Here is a 16015-nt window from a genome sequence, read left to right as displayed (position 1 = left end):
GAGGTTGAGGGTTCGATCCCTGGCCTTACTCAGTGGGTTAAGGGTCCAGCATTGCCATGAGCTGTGGTGTAGGTCAAAGACATGGCTCGGATCCGTGTTGCTGTGTCTGTGGTGTAGGCCAGCAGCTATAGCTCCCATTAGACCCCTAGCCTGGGAACTTCCATATGCCACAGGTGCAGCCCTAAAAAACCAAAACACAAACAAAAAATCTTAAATATGACATCTACACTGATTTTAAGCTGATAAAGCTTTAGTACCCAATATTATATTTAACTGTAGATTTGCAACCATTTAAAATTTAATTAAATACTAATGTGTAAACATCTAGATAGCCCAAAGTACAGAGTAGTTATTAATTGCTTTGTGATGAACAGACTAATTTAATTTTCTTGATAAAGGAGTCTATACCTTATAGATGAAACTAAAGGAGAAATATTTCCAAATAATGCCGAGCCATCAGACAGTGTTCCCATATAAAAAGCTCTGAAGTACAAAATATACTCAAGATTATTTTACTTTTCATTGAGACCGCTGGCTATAGCTTAATCACTACCATTCCCTTCTGTTTCAGGGGATCACACATGATTCTCAAACACTAGGAAATGAAATCACTTTTCCAAAATATGGAAAATATTTTTATCATTATTTGGGTTCAAAAATTACTAACGGAAATTTCATGGAGGTTAAAGATCTATGGTCTTCGATCAGTCTCTTAAGTCCTTGAGAGATGACTGGCAATCCTACAGTGGGTTTGCAGATTAGCCTTTTCTATTTCCAATAAGTATTTCAAACCTTTGGTAGTCTCATTAAGTCTCTAACCCGTTAAACGGTTGAAGAGACAGCCTTGCTGCTTACTTTTCAAGGAAGTTACAAGTCCCAATTTTCTAACTCTCTTGCTCCTTACTTTATCATACCTCATTCCCTTATTTATCAGTGGAAGATATAACCCTCCTTAAATCCAAGGCTAATAGTTTTTGTTCCCATTTTTTTGGCTCTAATTTCCTACTGCCTCCTTGGAGACTTCCCTCATTAACAGCCACTTCCTTCTTGTTTCTCCCGATACACCTTTTCTCTTTTATAAGAAAGGCTAATCTTTTCCCGTTTCCCCCCATATTACCAGCCAACTCACATAATCATTTTCCCCTCTATCTTCTCCCATTTTTCCGACTTGTCCTTGCAGCTAAGCTTCTCCTTTCTCAACCCTCACTTACTCTTCAACCTAGTACAACAGATCTTCCTACCCCAATGGGCCCTCAGAGAGGTTCTGACAAAGTCACCAACAGCCATCCCTAACAAATGGAAAGGATTCATAATTTTATGTAACTTACCAATGTTTTTGAAAAGTTAACCTCTGACTCTACTTTTTTGAAGGGCTGGAAAACTTACTACTTATACTTACTTACATAACAACATTCTCTTTCTCTGCTTAAATGTTAGTATTCCACAGAGCTGCTCTCTAGTTTCCTCTTTTCTCATTGTTACAATCCCAGTGATACTGTAACTCATACCAATGATTCCAAAATCTGCATCCTAAGGCCAGTTAAGTTTTTGAATCATATTTCCAATTCCTACTCATCCACAACTTAGATTTTTCAGACATTTCAACCTCAAGTCATCAAGCATTTTCACACCCTCATACGTACTCCTTCTCCAATATTCTTTTAAAAAATTGCTCAGTTATTTCCCAAGCCAGAGTCAGATTGTCCTATATTTCTCCCTCACCCCTTAACATCTAGTAACCAAGTCTGCCCCTCTCTTCTTCATTCTCTGAAAAGTACCTTAGTTCTGTACCTCCCCATCCCCATCATTTTTAAGTGGCATAGAGTACTGTAATAGCTGCCAAACCTGTAACTCTGCTTTAAATTTGTACGCTTCCAATTCATCCTCCATTCTGCTGCCATTCATTTCAAAAACACAAATACGATCATGTCACTCCTCTATTAAAATTTAGTATTATGTAACAGAATAGAAATGCTTTATATTTACGTAAAGTTTTCTATATAAAGTGTTTTCACAGTAATTAGTCTATCATTAGAGTAATTAGTCTATCATTAGAGTAACTCTTCTTTCCTCTTTATTTAGCTGATAGGGAAACCAAAACCTAGAGAAGTCACGTGCCTTATTCACGTTACACAACACTAAGTGAGTTTGCAGGGCCTATTTTCAGTATCCACTCTAGTTTTCAGACTCTGAAGTTCAGTGCTCTTTTTACTACATTAACCTTACTTTAAATCCCATTTATTTAACAGAGACCTAAAGATATAACAGATGCTTAAAATCATACAACACAATCGTCTCTTCATCAAACTATGAGGATTTTCTTTTTAAAGTGAAGGAGCAGAGATCACCTACATCACAGCTCACCCCAATGTGATCACTGTACAACTATAAATGTAAAAAATTCATTGAGTAATAAAAAAAATAAAGTGAAGGAGCAGAAAGATATCATAATGGTATTACTAAGCTATCAAGAAGAATGGAAATTTATTTATTTTAAAGGCATCTTCTAGCAATTTTTATCCACTTTACTCATAAAGAAGATAAATACGTACTTTTAAAGTGGAGGCATTGTTGGTAAATGTTAGATCCTTGCTTATCAGGAACTTAGTGGAAAAAGCCTGAGTATTCACCCTATGTCAATGTTAGAGACACGTTTTCACCATCAACTAAGACTACACACAAAAACATAAGCACTATCTTTAAGGGATTTTCTAGAGTTGTGATAAGTACTAAATTGTGGATGAATTTTTTCACACCAAATAGCAATTTGTTTTCATGATTACTTCTGCTTATAAATTTTCTCACCTCCTGAAATCAAACTTGAGTGGATATGAATTCTCAATTTACTGTAGAAAAACTACTAGATCAAAGTTCTTTCTGACATTACTTGTTGCAAGATCTCAGAGAAGTTACTCAATGCTAAACCTTTAGATTGTTCATCTTAGAAATGTAAATACATTCATTCAGAACATATTTATTGGAGATCTATGCATACACCATTCCACAGTGCTAGCAAAATAGCCAAGGTCCTTACGTTCATGGAATTAATAAGACATGCAGTAAAATACTGTGGTAAGTGCTGTGAGCTACGAAAGCACACACAGGCGTCCCTATTTAGAATAAAGGAAAGCCTTTTTGAAAAAGTATTATTTTCGCATATGAATAGGAGTTATTTCATGAAGAGTAAGACAAAAAGCTATCTCTACTGAAGGAACAGCACTTGGTAGGGTCAGAACAACTTCAGGAGCTAGGTAAGTTAGAGAAAGTGACTAAATGCAATTGGAGTTTATGACAAGGAGGAGAAATGCTACATAAGGTAGGCTGGGGCCAGACTATACAGTGCTTTTAAGGAAATTAAGGATTTTTTCCTAAGTGCAACAAAAGCCATTGATATGATCTGATTTATATTTCATGAAGACCACAGGGAACATCTCACAGCATCATTAGGGCTCAAATATGCACGAAATGTTTAATAAACCAAAAAGTTACGTAAAATTATGAGCACTTCAAAAAGGTCTAAATTGTATGGCACGGAGTTCCTGTCATGGCGCAGTGGTTAACGAATCCGACTAGGAACCATGAGGGTGCAGGTTCGGTCCCTGCCCTTGCTCAGTGGGTTAACGATCCAGCGTCGCCGTGAACTGTGGTGTAGGTTGCAGATGCGGCTCGGATCCCGAGTTGCTGTGGCTCTGGCATAGGCCGGAGGCTACAGCTCTGATTCAACCCCTAGCCTGGGAACCTCCATATGCCGAGGGAGCGGCCCTAGAAATGGCAAAAAGACAAAGACAAAAAAAAAATAAAATAAAATAAAAAATAAATAAATAAAAAAATAAATTGTACGGCACTAAATACTCTAAAGGTATCCAGAGAAAGAATGCGTATTGTGGTTTGGACAGAATAATTTTCAATGGCTCCAGAAAAGCGGGGTCAATTTTAGGGCCCAAAATACATTATGAGTCAATTTTAAGACAGAAAATTCAGAAAAGCTACCAGAAGAACTAAAAAGTTTGTTTGTTTTGGTAGTGAGGAAAGACAGGAAAGTCTCAAAACTTGTTTAGTGTTTTTATACACATTAGAAGCAAATTTAAGAAAGATATAAAGAGACCAATAAATGATTCAGAAATAGTCTTAAATACAAAGAATTTGAAAGCAGTATGAGAAAATGGGGAAATCCCAATAGAAGGATTTAGAAAACCAAAGAGCTAGGAAATGCAAAGTTGTTGGGTTTTATTTTGGTTTTTTTTTTTTTCCCATTGGTACATGCTTACGTTGACAAATTTCAGAAAAGCAGTTCCTTCTTAACTGCCTAATACTGACATAAATATAACATTTACTTTTTAAAAAATCCTACCTTTTTCTCTGCAAAGTAGATGTAAGACACTCACTCTTATAACTAAGAAATTTACACAAAAATTGCAGCTTAATTCAATGTGGGACACTCAATCTGAGAACACATATAACACATATAACTGTGTAGAAATAACAGCATAAATTTTGGATGTTAATTCACTCTATGACTAATCATCTCATTTAATTAAATAGTTTAAATCACATTTGAGTTGTAAAAGCATAAAACCATTTTTAATACTAAAAGGTATTAATAGTATCTAGTATCTTAAATCATTATAAACTAGATATTTTACTAAAACTAAAACTTTTCAGTAAAACCGAAGCTATAAAGTTCTTTCAAATAAACCAATGACTTGGTTAATCATCCCTTTATAGCTTAATTTTTAGATGTGAAACCTTTCCAACCTATTTTCTGCTCTGCATATTACATTCATCAGTTGGCAAGAACTAATTTTCATGACCTCTTTTTACATCTAAACTAAGAGACAAAGAACTCAGGAAAGAGGCCAAATAAGACTGTGGAAGTGAAAAGAAAACCAATAGAATTGAAGAAAAATTGCAAATCATCTATCTGACAAGGAATTTGTATCTAGAATACATAAAGAATTCTTAAAATTCAATAATATAAAATAACCAAATTAAAAAATGGGCAAAGGATCTAGACAGACATTTTGTCAAAGATATACAAAGGTCCAATAAACATATATAAAAAGATGTGCAACATTATTAGCCACCATGGAAATGCAAATCAAATCCCCAATGAGATGCCACGTAACATCCACCAAGATGGGTATAGTTAAAAAGACATACAATAAGTACTACAGGGATGAAGAGAAACTGGAAGCCTCATACACTGCTGGTGGCAACATAAAATGGTGCAACCACTTTGTAAAAGAGTATATCAGCTCCTCAAAATATATATATATAGACTCAGCAATTCCATTCCTAGGTATAAACCCAAGAGAAATGAAACTTATGTCCAGACGATAACTTGCACACAAATATTCAGAGTAGGATTATTTGTAACACCCAAAACGTGTAAAAAACCCAGATGTCTATCAACTGATGAAGGGATAAATTCAATGTGGTATACCTATGCAATCGAACATTTTTTGGCAATAAAAAGAAATGAGGTACTGATACACACAAAAAAATCATGTATTAAATGAATGAAGCAGACAAAAGAGTCACACATATTAAATGATTCTATTTACAAGAAATATACAGAAGGCAAATTTATAGTACGGAAAATAGATTAGTAGCTGCCAAGAATGGAGATTTGGGGCAAAATGGGGGAAGGTAGAGGCTGCTAATAGGTATGGGGTTTCTTTCAGGGATAAAAACATTCCAAAATTGACTACAGTGATGGCTGCACAACTCTGCGAGTATAACCAATCCAGTGAATTGTATATATCAAGTTGGTGGTAAATTATATGATATATGAATTATATCACAATAAAGTTTTTATCTTAAGGGTGAAAGGGCCATATATCCAGATGGGATTACTAGGGATGATTTTACAGAGATTGCGTTAGCAGTGAGTTAAAGTCAGGACTTTGTAAAACATATTGGAAATAATATGAATGATGCGTAAAGTCTTATAAGGCAGGAATAATTTGCAGGAAATAGGAACCACCATTTGTATCAAAGTGCTGAAAATCAGAAAGACTAGAATGCTAAACCAGGAAGACCTAGAAAACTCTATAGGGTACCTCATATGGATAATAGATAAACATAGTGTTTTACTAATTTGACAAAGCTGTCACTCCTTAGGAGGTTGCCTTGTGGTGTAGCAGGTTAATTATCTGGTGGTGGTACTGCAGCAGCTCAGGTGGCTGCTGTTCTGCAGGTTGATCCCTGGCCTGGGAGCTCCATATACTGCAGGCAAGGCCAAAAAAAAAAAAAAAAGTGTCACTTTTTTTTTTTGTCTTTTGTCTTTTATTGTTGTTGTTGTTGTTGTTGCTATTTCTTGGGCCGCTCCCGCGGCATATGGAGGTTCCCAGGCTAGGTGTTGAATCGGAGCTGTCCACCGGCCTACGCCAGAGCCACAGCAACGCGGGATCCGAGCCGATCCGAGCCGCGTCTGCAACCTACACCACAGCTCACGGCAACGCCGGATCGTTAACCCACTGAGCAAGGGCAGGGACCGAACCCGAAACCTCATGGTTCCTAGTCGGATTCGTTAACCACTGCGCCATGACGGGAACTCCCACTTCTTGATTTTAATACTTCCAAGTATTCGTCCCTCAGAAAATTGCTTCCATAAAATGGTATATAGCTTATCACTCATAGGCAGGCAGTACAGCTTAAAATGTACGCTTTAGGAGTTCCCTGGTGTCTTAACAGTTTAAATATCCAGCCTTGTGGCTTGGGCTCGATCCCTGGCCTGGGAACTTCTGCATGGTGCAGGTGAAGCCAAAATAAAATAAAATAAAATAAAATAAAATGCAGGCTTTACAGCTGACTGCCTAAGTCAGAATCTCTGCTCTACCAGTGACTAAGAATATCACAATATGCACTTAACACTGTACTTCAGAATCTGAACCTGTAAAATGATAACACTTTCACTTATTTCATACATACAAAAACCTCTTAACATGATAACTAGGTGGTATTTCTTGTAATCACAGATACAACTATACAATGTATTATAAACACTCAGCTACATCTCTCCTGAGAATCAAAAACTTTTTCAGCTTAAAATCCATTCAAATTTATAAAAATAAATTTTCTATCTATAGCAAAGATAAATCCCCTGATTAAACTGTTAGCTTTGTCAAGCTGTTACACTGCTAAACAACATAAAGCAATCAAAATTACCATGATCATTTAACCCTTATCATTCTTCTTTTTTCTTTCTCCTAGTTTTATCAAGATATTACTAATATACAGCACTAATAAGTTTAAGATGTACGGTGTAATGATTTGACTTACATATATCATGAAATGATACCACAATAAGTTTATGGAACATCTATTACTCATATAGATACAAACTAATTAGAAAAAAATTTCTTATGATGAGAACTCTTAGGAGTTACCCTCTTAACAACTTTCATATATAACATGGCAATGTTATAGTAGAATATTACTCAGACACAACAAAGAACTAAACCTTGTCATTTGTGACAACATGGACATAGAAGGTATTATGCTAAGAGAAATAAGTCACAAAGACAAATATGTTTGATTTCACTTATATGTAGAATCTAAAAAATGAACAAACATAACAAAATAGAAAAAGAGTCTCAGATACAGAGAACGCCTAGTTGGTAAAGGGAAAGAAGGTGGGGGGGGGGGGCAGGAAACAAATAGGTGAGGAAGATTAAGACGTATAAATTCTAGTTGCAAAATAAATGAGTCACGAGTATGAAACGCACAGTACGGGAAATACAGTCAATAATTATGTAATATCCCTGTATGGTGAAAGATCATAACTAGACTTATCATGGTAATCATTTTGAAATATACAAAAATATCAAATCACTATGTTGTGTAACAGGAAGTAACATAGTGTAGGACAATTATACTTCATTAACAACCAACCAACCAAACTCATATTAAATAAGCACTAGGGATGTAATGCACAACATGATAAATATATAAGTATCACCCTTATCATTCTTTTTTTTTTTTTGTCTTTTTTAGGGCTGTACCCATGGCATATGGAAGTTCCCAGGCTAAGGGCCAAACAGGAGCTCCAGGTTCTGGCCTACACAACGGCCACAGCAACTAGGGATCTGAGCCACATTTGCGATCTACACCACAGCTCACAGCAATGCTGGATACTTAACCCACTGAGCAAGGCCAGGGATCAAACCCATGTCCTCATGTTTACTAGCTGGACTCATTACTGCTGAGCCATGACGGAACTCCACCTTGTCATTCTTAATCTTTTTGGTTTTTACTACAGGAACTTAATGCTCTTTTCACTCAAGTAATTTTGTCTCTAGTGCTCCCAGGTTTTGACTTAACTGGCTCTCTAAAATTTAGAATAGCCCCATCTCAAAGCCACTTTGGATTTGTGAGAGCCTTTGACTTCTTTCACAAAGGAAGTCCTTTCTATGGCCACTTGAATTTTCCCAAACTAAGAGGAATTATCACAGTAATAATATCTGGGTCTTCTAAAAGGAGAGTGGAAGGGACAGCATTCTTAGCTCTCCTCTGCATGAAGAAGAAAAAGTAGTCATTACCCTCCTTTTCTTGTGGGAGAGCTACAAGGAAACCATGCAGAATCTTACTGACGAAAGCAGTAAAAGTATTCTAGGCATAACCAAATATAGGTTAATCCTACAGAGGTTTTCTTTCTTATATTAGAATCTGAGCTTCCTTACTTCTTTTTGTGGAGCCATTCTTGATAGTTCCCTCAGATACATCATTTTAATCTGTATCCAAAACTGAGATCACTTACTTCTAATCAATCTTATTCTAGGTTTTTTTCAGTAGTGACTTCTGCATAAACTGGACGATAAAACTGAAAGCAGCTATAGTCCCTTGTTTATAGGCAGAGCAGACTCTCAAGAAACAACTTCAAAGGGATAAATGTAAGATACAGAGCGTGAATGACAGCAGTGACTAAAAGAAATGAAAACAAAAGGCACAAACTGAACTGACATTACTCAGGAAAGGAAAAAAACTAGTAACTGTTGAAAAATTCTACATGGAGACTAAGAAGAAATAGTTTAATGGCTATGAAATACTGTTTCAATTACATCTGAGTAGAAACTGCACAAGACACTTTTAATACTAAGGAGATACTGGTAGAATTCAGTATTTTATATCGTTGTAAACCAGATACTTAAATAATATTTTAAACACCAACTCTGAAATCATCAATCATCTATAAAATGAGGTAAATAAGAGCACTTGTTTTTTAATGGCTGCACAAGTATAAGACATTTAGTTTTAGAATAGTGGCTGGCACAGAGTACGCATTAAATCAATGTTCACTAGTGGTGGTATTATCACCTGTGAACCACAGACAAACCAACGGATTTCTCTGAGCTCAGATTTCTCATCTATAAGAAAGGAATATAGATACCTAATTTGATCCTTATTTTGAGAATCCAACCAGATAATGAACGTAAGTAAATACTTTCACTAGTAGTTCTCAACCTGCCCTTTATCATCCTGCCAATACACTTCTTGGTTTCAATTATTTTATCAATAATAATTTTTGTTTTCAGTGAAGTGATTCTCAAAGCAAGGAAAAGAGAAATCACTCTAAACTCATTTAATAAAATGAATATATCTGATGACTAACATGGCAAAACTGTTTTATCAGCAGTGACATACATGGACTGTCAGTTTTCAGGAAGATGTTAAAGAGGTATCAACATGGTTATGTACCCTCTATTGTCTTCATTCAAATGTACTTTGAAAATTTACAGAAAGTTAGTAAACACAGAACAAAAATACCAAACTTTCATATTCGTATTTTCTGAGCTGGGCTGTTCCTATGAATTCTTCATTGGAAAAATGAGCCTTATGTATTGGTGGTTTACTGTAAAGCATATACTTCTAAAATATGGGCAGAGAACTAAAACAAAATATTCTATAAGCTCTTTCTATCTGCTTGATATGCTGTTTCTGTAAAACTATATGAGAAGGGGCCATATGGCCTCTAATAACTGCTTATGAGTACTGATAAACAATTAAAACCACCAAATCTAAGCAATAAATGACCCTAGTTTGTTTAAAAGTGCTTTTGGATGAAAATAGCATTTATTCTATATATTCAGTTAATCACCTATTCAGTTAATCACCTATTAATAAATTAATTCTATATATTCAATCACCTATTTTGATTTCCAAAAGCAAGATGTTCAGCTTTTCTACCACATCTAAACCGAAGAGCCACAAGAGAGAAGTGTGGGATCAAATGGTAGAATGCTGCTGCTAAACATAAAAGAGACTCAATTTAAAGAGAAAAGAATGCCCATTAAAAGAAAAAGTGAACTACCTTTTAAAATTCATCTTTAAACTAAAATGCGGTGAGTACAGTAATTTTAAGGCCTGAATTAAAGCCCCAGACTACTTGAGTTCAAATTCCAGTTATGCCACTAGGTGACACCTCTTTGAGCTTATTAGAGGAAATCCCTATTCTTGCGAAGGTGCATTAGAGCACATTTACATTCTAATGCCCTAGAATTGTGGTGATGAGTAAGTAAGTTAACATATGTAAGTACTTAAACAGTACCTAGCAGTGTTTTTAAATGTAATGTGATAGGTCCTGGCCTGACAAACTAATTTCTTCTTATTATACTTATATGCAAGCAAGATTAATAACTGTCACAAAGCTATTTTGTAAAAAGGCCATCTATTTAATACCTAATTATGTGCTAATGAAAAAAAAATGGTATGACTTAGGAAAAAATAAAGCCTAAAAGTCACCAAGTAGATAAATGAAATCAGTGACTAAACCTCTGGATATTCTTGGCCAGTAGGGTACATTAATCTTGGCTTCACTAACAACTTACGGATTTTAAAATTTATGGAAAGGATTAAATTAGGAAAAACTGCTTTTCTCAATTTTAAAAGCAGCTAAAATGTGAAAAATATGCTTTAAAGTCTCTTTTTCTGTCCTTATTTTCAACCAATTTACCAACACTAAAAAACAGTTTGCTTTCTAGTTTCATTTCCTGCAAATGATGTAATACACATCCTAATTTAGTGGTAAACACTTTGGTACAACTAAAGTTAATAGTAACATAAAAACTTCTTAGCAGGTACACACGAAATAATATGATGTTTTTATTGATTAACAGTCTTCATTTACATTATTAACTGACTTTTTATTGTAAGATTATTTTCTGTTAGTGTGAATCAAAGTTGCACAAACATAGGGGACCATATAAAATAAAGTCTTCATCTTCCTGCTGTGGTGCAGTGGGTTAAGAATATGAATGCAGTGGCTCAGGCAGCTTCTGAGGCATGGGTTCGATCCCCTCCCAGTGCCCAATGCAGTGGGTTAAGGATCCTGCATTGCCACAGCTCAGTTGTAGCTGTAGCTTAGATTCAGTCCCCAGCCTGGGAACGTTCATATGCCCCAGGTGCAGCCCTTAAAAAAAAAAAAAAAAAAAAGCCTCAAAGACTTTTAAGTAAAAGAGTAGGAATGGAAGGAAAGCTCTAAAACTGAAATCAATGTCTCTCCTATCTAAAAACCTTGGTAATTTACTGAAACAAAAATATACATATTTTAAGTGACTATAAATGCAAATTAAAGCTACTCTCCAAACCTACTACAGCTATGAGGGTTTACACAAAAATGACATGCAAATTTTACAAAATTAGTTTTGAATATACAAGTTAGTGAAAATGATTAGTAGATGAATAACATTTAATAAAAATAGGGAAATAAAACAGTAATTCTGGTGATTCATAATCATCTATTTACTCATAATAAATCTATTTTAAAGAAATTTCCAGAGTATTCCATAAGCCACAATTTGTCTTTGTACATTTGCACATTTATTCATTTAACCATCACTCCCTTCAATAGGTTCCTCCATCCCTAATACACTTACATGCAATGTACTTTAAGCAAATTTCCCTTTTATCTTAGGAGAAATTACCACATATCTGAAAATTATCTTTCATTCATTCTAAGCTAAACATCTCTAGTTCCTTTATCCTTTTTCTACGGGTCCTACATTCTAACAGTCTTGTTCATGCTTTTCTGAATCTCTCCTTGGAGTTGAAACACAGATCAAGATACAGCATTATAAGACCACTGCTTTACTCCTGATGCAGATCAGTGTTACTTTTACACCTAATCTTTTTAACAAGTATAACTCTCTTGCATCAATTTGGACTTTCTGTCACCATGAAGCCTACTACCAAATATAAGGTTTGTTCCTCCTCATCGGAGACATGTGTTAACTTATTTTCATCTTAGACAGTCAGTTTGCAGATAAAAATCATTCACTATTTACAGATAAAGAGAAATTCTGTTATTCACACAGAATCAAAGCATTATCCTTTACCAGGTGTTAGCATTAATTTCTAGAGTACTAAGAGGTAGCCCTTATCGGCGAAGTGCTCACAACCTAATTAAGAAAATTCATTCATTTGAATGCATTTGACTATAACATCAAACATGAGTATTAAAATTTCAAGAATAAACTCATGGTAAACCTACCATTTTTCCCTCAATAGTCTAATCAGTCTTTCCAAGATGGTTATATACAGATATTAAGACAATGTTCCATTTGCATATGGCTGGTTTCAAGAGTAGCACACAGGATTTGCTCAAATATCCTCAAATGACTAATCTAATGATTTTTTAAAAAGACATTAAAAACAGAAAGAAGTTTTTAACAAGTTTTAATGAGTTCAAAAAACATGAGCCCAAGTTACAACTAATTTATTAAGCATCTTTACCAGTTCTGTACTCATGGATACATTATCAAATTTGTGCTTATCAAATTACTCTTCTTAAACTCTGAATCAAACTTCTGATAATTCCTTTTTGGGCAGGTTTCACCTCCAAGTAACTGGCTCATATATAAACCAAACTAGTTTCTGCAGCATCCCAGTATCATCTTGTTTATTCATTTTTTCCTTTAAATAAGAGGGGAAATTAATTGTGAGGATCAACATTTGCACATTCTGCTGTTACCTAAATATCTGGGTTTCAGTTTCCTTTTCTTTCAAATGAAAGCACTGAAATGACTCAAATGTATAGACTTCTTGTATTTGCTCTTTTAAAGAGATCTTTAAAATGATTTACAGTAACTTTGGCAAAAAACAAAAATGCTGAACTTTAAAGTTTAATGTTAATAATACACATAGTACTCCTAACATCCTGCAGTGTCAACACCACCAATTATTACACAGTATACCAATGTTAATACAACATTTAATGTCAACACAACATTAAACCCAATAAACATAAGTAATATCCAAATAAGTATCTCTAAATTTTAGATTTCTGCTTTGTGGAAATCTACATTTATCTTTTTATGAGGTGGTAACAAGCAAGGTAAATTAAGAATCTGAAATTTTTTAAGTTCTTTTTTTTTTTTTTTCCAGCATTCAGTGGGATTCCCAGATCAGGGATTGGACCCTGGGCTGCAGTAGTGCAAGTGCCAAGTCCTAATCACTAGATCACCAGGGAACTCCCTAAAGTGCCCTTTAACAAACAATAAGAAGCAAGCATTCATTTGATCTGTAAGGATCCACAGGGCAAGGCAAACATAAATGTCCTAGGAAAAGTCCAATTTCCCCACAGTAATAAACGCCTGGAGGCACACATTGGAAGAACACTCCAATATGCACAACAATGATTATTAAGTCTGATTTTTTTTTTTTTGCTGTAATGCAACAAAAATATATTTACACCCTCAGGGATCATACAAACATAGCATGCAGCCTAACAAAGTAGGATAAAAGTACCAAGACTTACATCAAAGTATTAAAATTCAAGTCCCATGTCTGCCATCTATTTAGCTTACTTGAAAATGATCCTAATACCTTAGCATTTTATCAGAAATGGCAGTGATAAGGTAACTAAGATTTAATATTTCTCATAAACAGAAAATCTTTTAGAACATTTCACTGAAGTCAGGTAAACCCCTATAATGAAATTATTCTTGTCCACTTCATAGATGAAGATACGAAGGTGCAATGGTTTAAATTAACCTTCCTCAAAGTCATACTGCAAGTTAAGTGGTGGAAAGGTAACCTAACGCGGGTCTCAATCTTAGGCTCCTTCCACTAAGCAATATTGAGTAAACGAAAAAACACTCCGCAAATTATATGCCACTGTTACGGTGAAGATGGAAAGTGAAAATTTTTATTGTAATAAAGCAGTACATTATCCTTCCTAATAAAACACAGCATTTGTGTTACATATTCACATAACTGAAGTTATTCTGGATATCACTTGATATGGCCCACAAACATTAAAATCACCAAATACTTCGTTCAGTATTTCAAACTGTAGCATTTCGTATTTCATAAGTTTGAATGTTAGCAAGTGACTTAAGCCTCAAGTAGACTTATCTACATTTTGCAGGCCTATGTTATCCTTCAAACCGGAGGGAAAGGCTGCACTTCTAAAAGAAACGCTGCCGGAGTCTATCCAGCCTCCACTAAAGCACAGGACCACGTGGTATCTATCACTCAGAAGCCTAAGGTTCCCGACTCCTCTCCCTCCTTTTGACAAGGAACCAGAAACTAAGGTTCCTCTCTCTTAAGTGGCGCCCTGACACATGCCACCTGTGTAGTACGAACCGCAGACATCCTGCAGTCGGCCTCCCGGAAGAATACCAGAATCAGAACAGGGAACTTGGATGTCGACAATGCCGGGAAAGGAAATGACTAAAGAAGTAAAGAGGGTGAGATCGCGATCCACCGTGGGACCAAGACCTGTCAAACATTAAGAGACTCGCACCCAACGACTGTAACCTATCCTTTGGGAAGGCCCGAGGTGGGAGCGGCACTACCAGAGGAAAAAGGACGAAGAGAACTGCACGAGCCGCCGCCGCCGCTCCCCGCAAGCCTCCCAGCATGCCCCGACGAGCCACGAATCCCGGCCCTCATTTCAGGTCCGATCTTTGCCCCAATCTTTCCGGAGCGGCCAAAATCCTGCTGCCCGAAGGCGGCCGCCGCCGGACCTGCCCGCACCTGTCACCAGCGAAAGGCACCAGCCCGCAGTTCCCGCCCAGTTCTCCACCACCCTCGGGCAACCACAGCCATCTCAGTCGCTTTCCCTTACCAGGTGTCTCCTTTCCGGAGGGAGGTTTTGAGCAGCGTCGCGATGTCAGACCGCTGGATGTCCAGATCTGCCGCTCCGCCTTCCGCCATCTTCTTCCACTAGCGGTAGCGGAGGCGGCAGCGACAGCGGCGGCACGCTCCAGAGCATTGTGGGAATGGCGTCCCTCGGCCCCTCCCAGTCAGCAGGTCGAAACCAAAAGAGACGTAAGGGTGGGGGGGTGCGCCTGCAGACAAGAGGTGGCTCCGGGCGCAGTGAGTGCATTGCCATGGTCTGCTGCCCCCCATCGGCCCCCGCCGTCCAGCAGCTCGCCTCGGCCTCCTCCGGCCGGGGACCGCCTGGTTTTAAGTCTCCTCTCTGGGGCCTTGGTCCTCTCTCGCTTGAGCGGTGCTACCGCCCGACCCATCCTCGACTTCTGCCTTCCCCTCCCTCTTTCCCACAGACGCCTGAAAACCCTTATTTGCGCATTCACTCACGCTTGAGGGTGGGGCGAGGCGGGGGGCGTGGGGACGACTAAAATATGGCAGAGGATTTCAGCAACTCCGTGACTCGAGTCTTTCGTTGCGAGTCGCAGAACCTAAACTCAATGAATTTTGGACCAAATGGAGAACAATCCGAAACCGAACGCTTAGCCGCAGTGCTCTTTCTGGGCTCTTCCTTGCGCTCCTACTACTGCTGTAGGTGGAGACCTTTTATAGGCTCTTTGTGACGCCTCCCCAGGCACACCCTGGCAGCTAAGCTGCAATGAAAAACATGTTCCAGTTCCTCGGTGAACAGGGTGTGAAATATATATCGAATAATGCCGGGTACTAAAGGGAGAAAAGATGGGCGAGAAACTTTCCTCAATGTTATGAAGTCATATTTTCTTAACCACATCTTCCCATAATGTATACACCTGAAGCTAGATAATACCTATTATTTGAAGCCAATTACTTTATAAATGGGGAA

At 37.1% G+C, this 16015-nt stretch overlaps 1 protein-coding gene and 1 long non-coding RNA gene across 6 annotated transcripts in view; both read right to left on the bottom strand.

Annotated features, from left to right (window-relative positions):
* The window catches only part of USP15 (ubiquitin specific peptidase 15), a 117003-nt gene extending 101720 nt beyond the window's left edge, over positions 1-15283 (bottom strand). For all 5 annotated transcript variants that reach the window (XM_047787096.1, XM_047787097.1, XM_047787102.1 and 2 more), the window contains exon 1: positions 15071-15283. In XM_047787096.1, the coding sequence (XP_047643052.1) occupies positions 15071-15159 (89 nt within the window). In that variant the 5' untranslated portion in view covers positions 15160-15283. The remainder of the gene's footprint in view (positions 1-15070) is intronic.
* LOC125131033 (uncharacterized) lies at positions 15070-15746 on the bottom strand. The gene has a single exon (XR_007135846.1). It is a non-coding gene; the product is annotated as an uncharacterized LOC125131033 (long non-coding RNA).
* Between the last annotated feature and the right edge of the window lie 269 nt (positions 15747-16015).

Source organism: Phacochoerus africanus, chromosome 7, assembly GCF_016906955.1.
Source record: "Phacochoerus africanus isolate WHEZ1 chromosome 7, ROS_Pafr_v1, whole genome shotgun sequence".
In the NCBI taxonomy this organism is placed as follows: Eukaryota; Metazoa; Chordata; class Mammalia; order Artiodactyla; family Suidae; genus Phacochoerus; species Phacochoerus africanus.
This window is presented reverse-complemented; position numbering and strand designations above follow the sequence as displayed.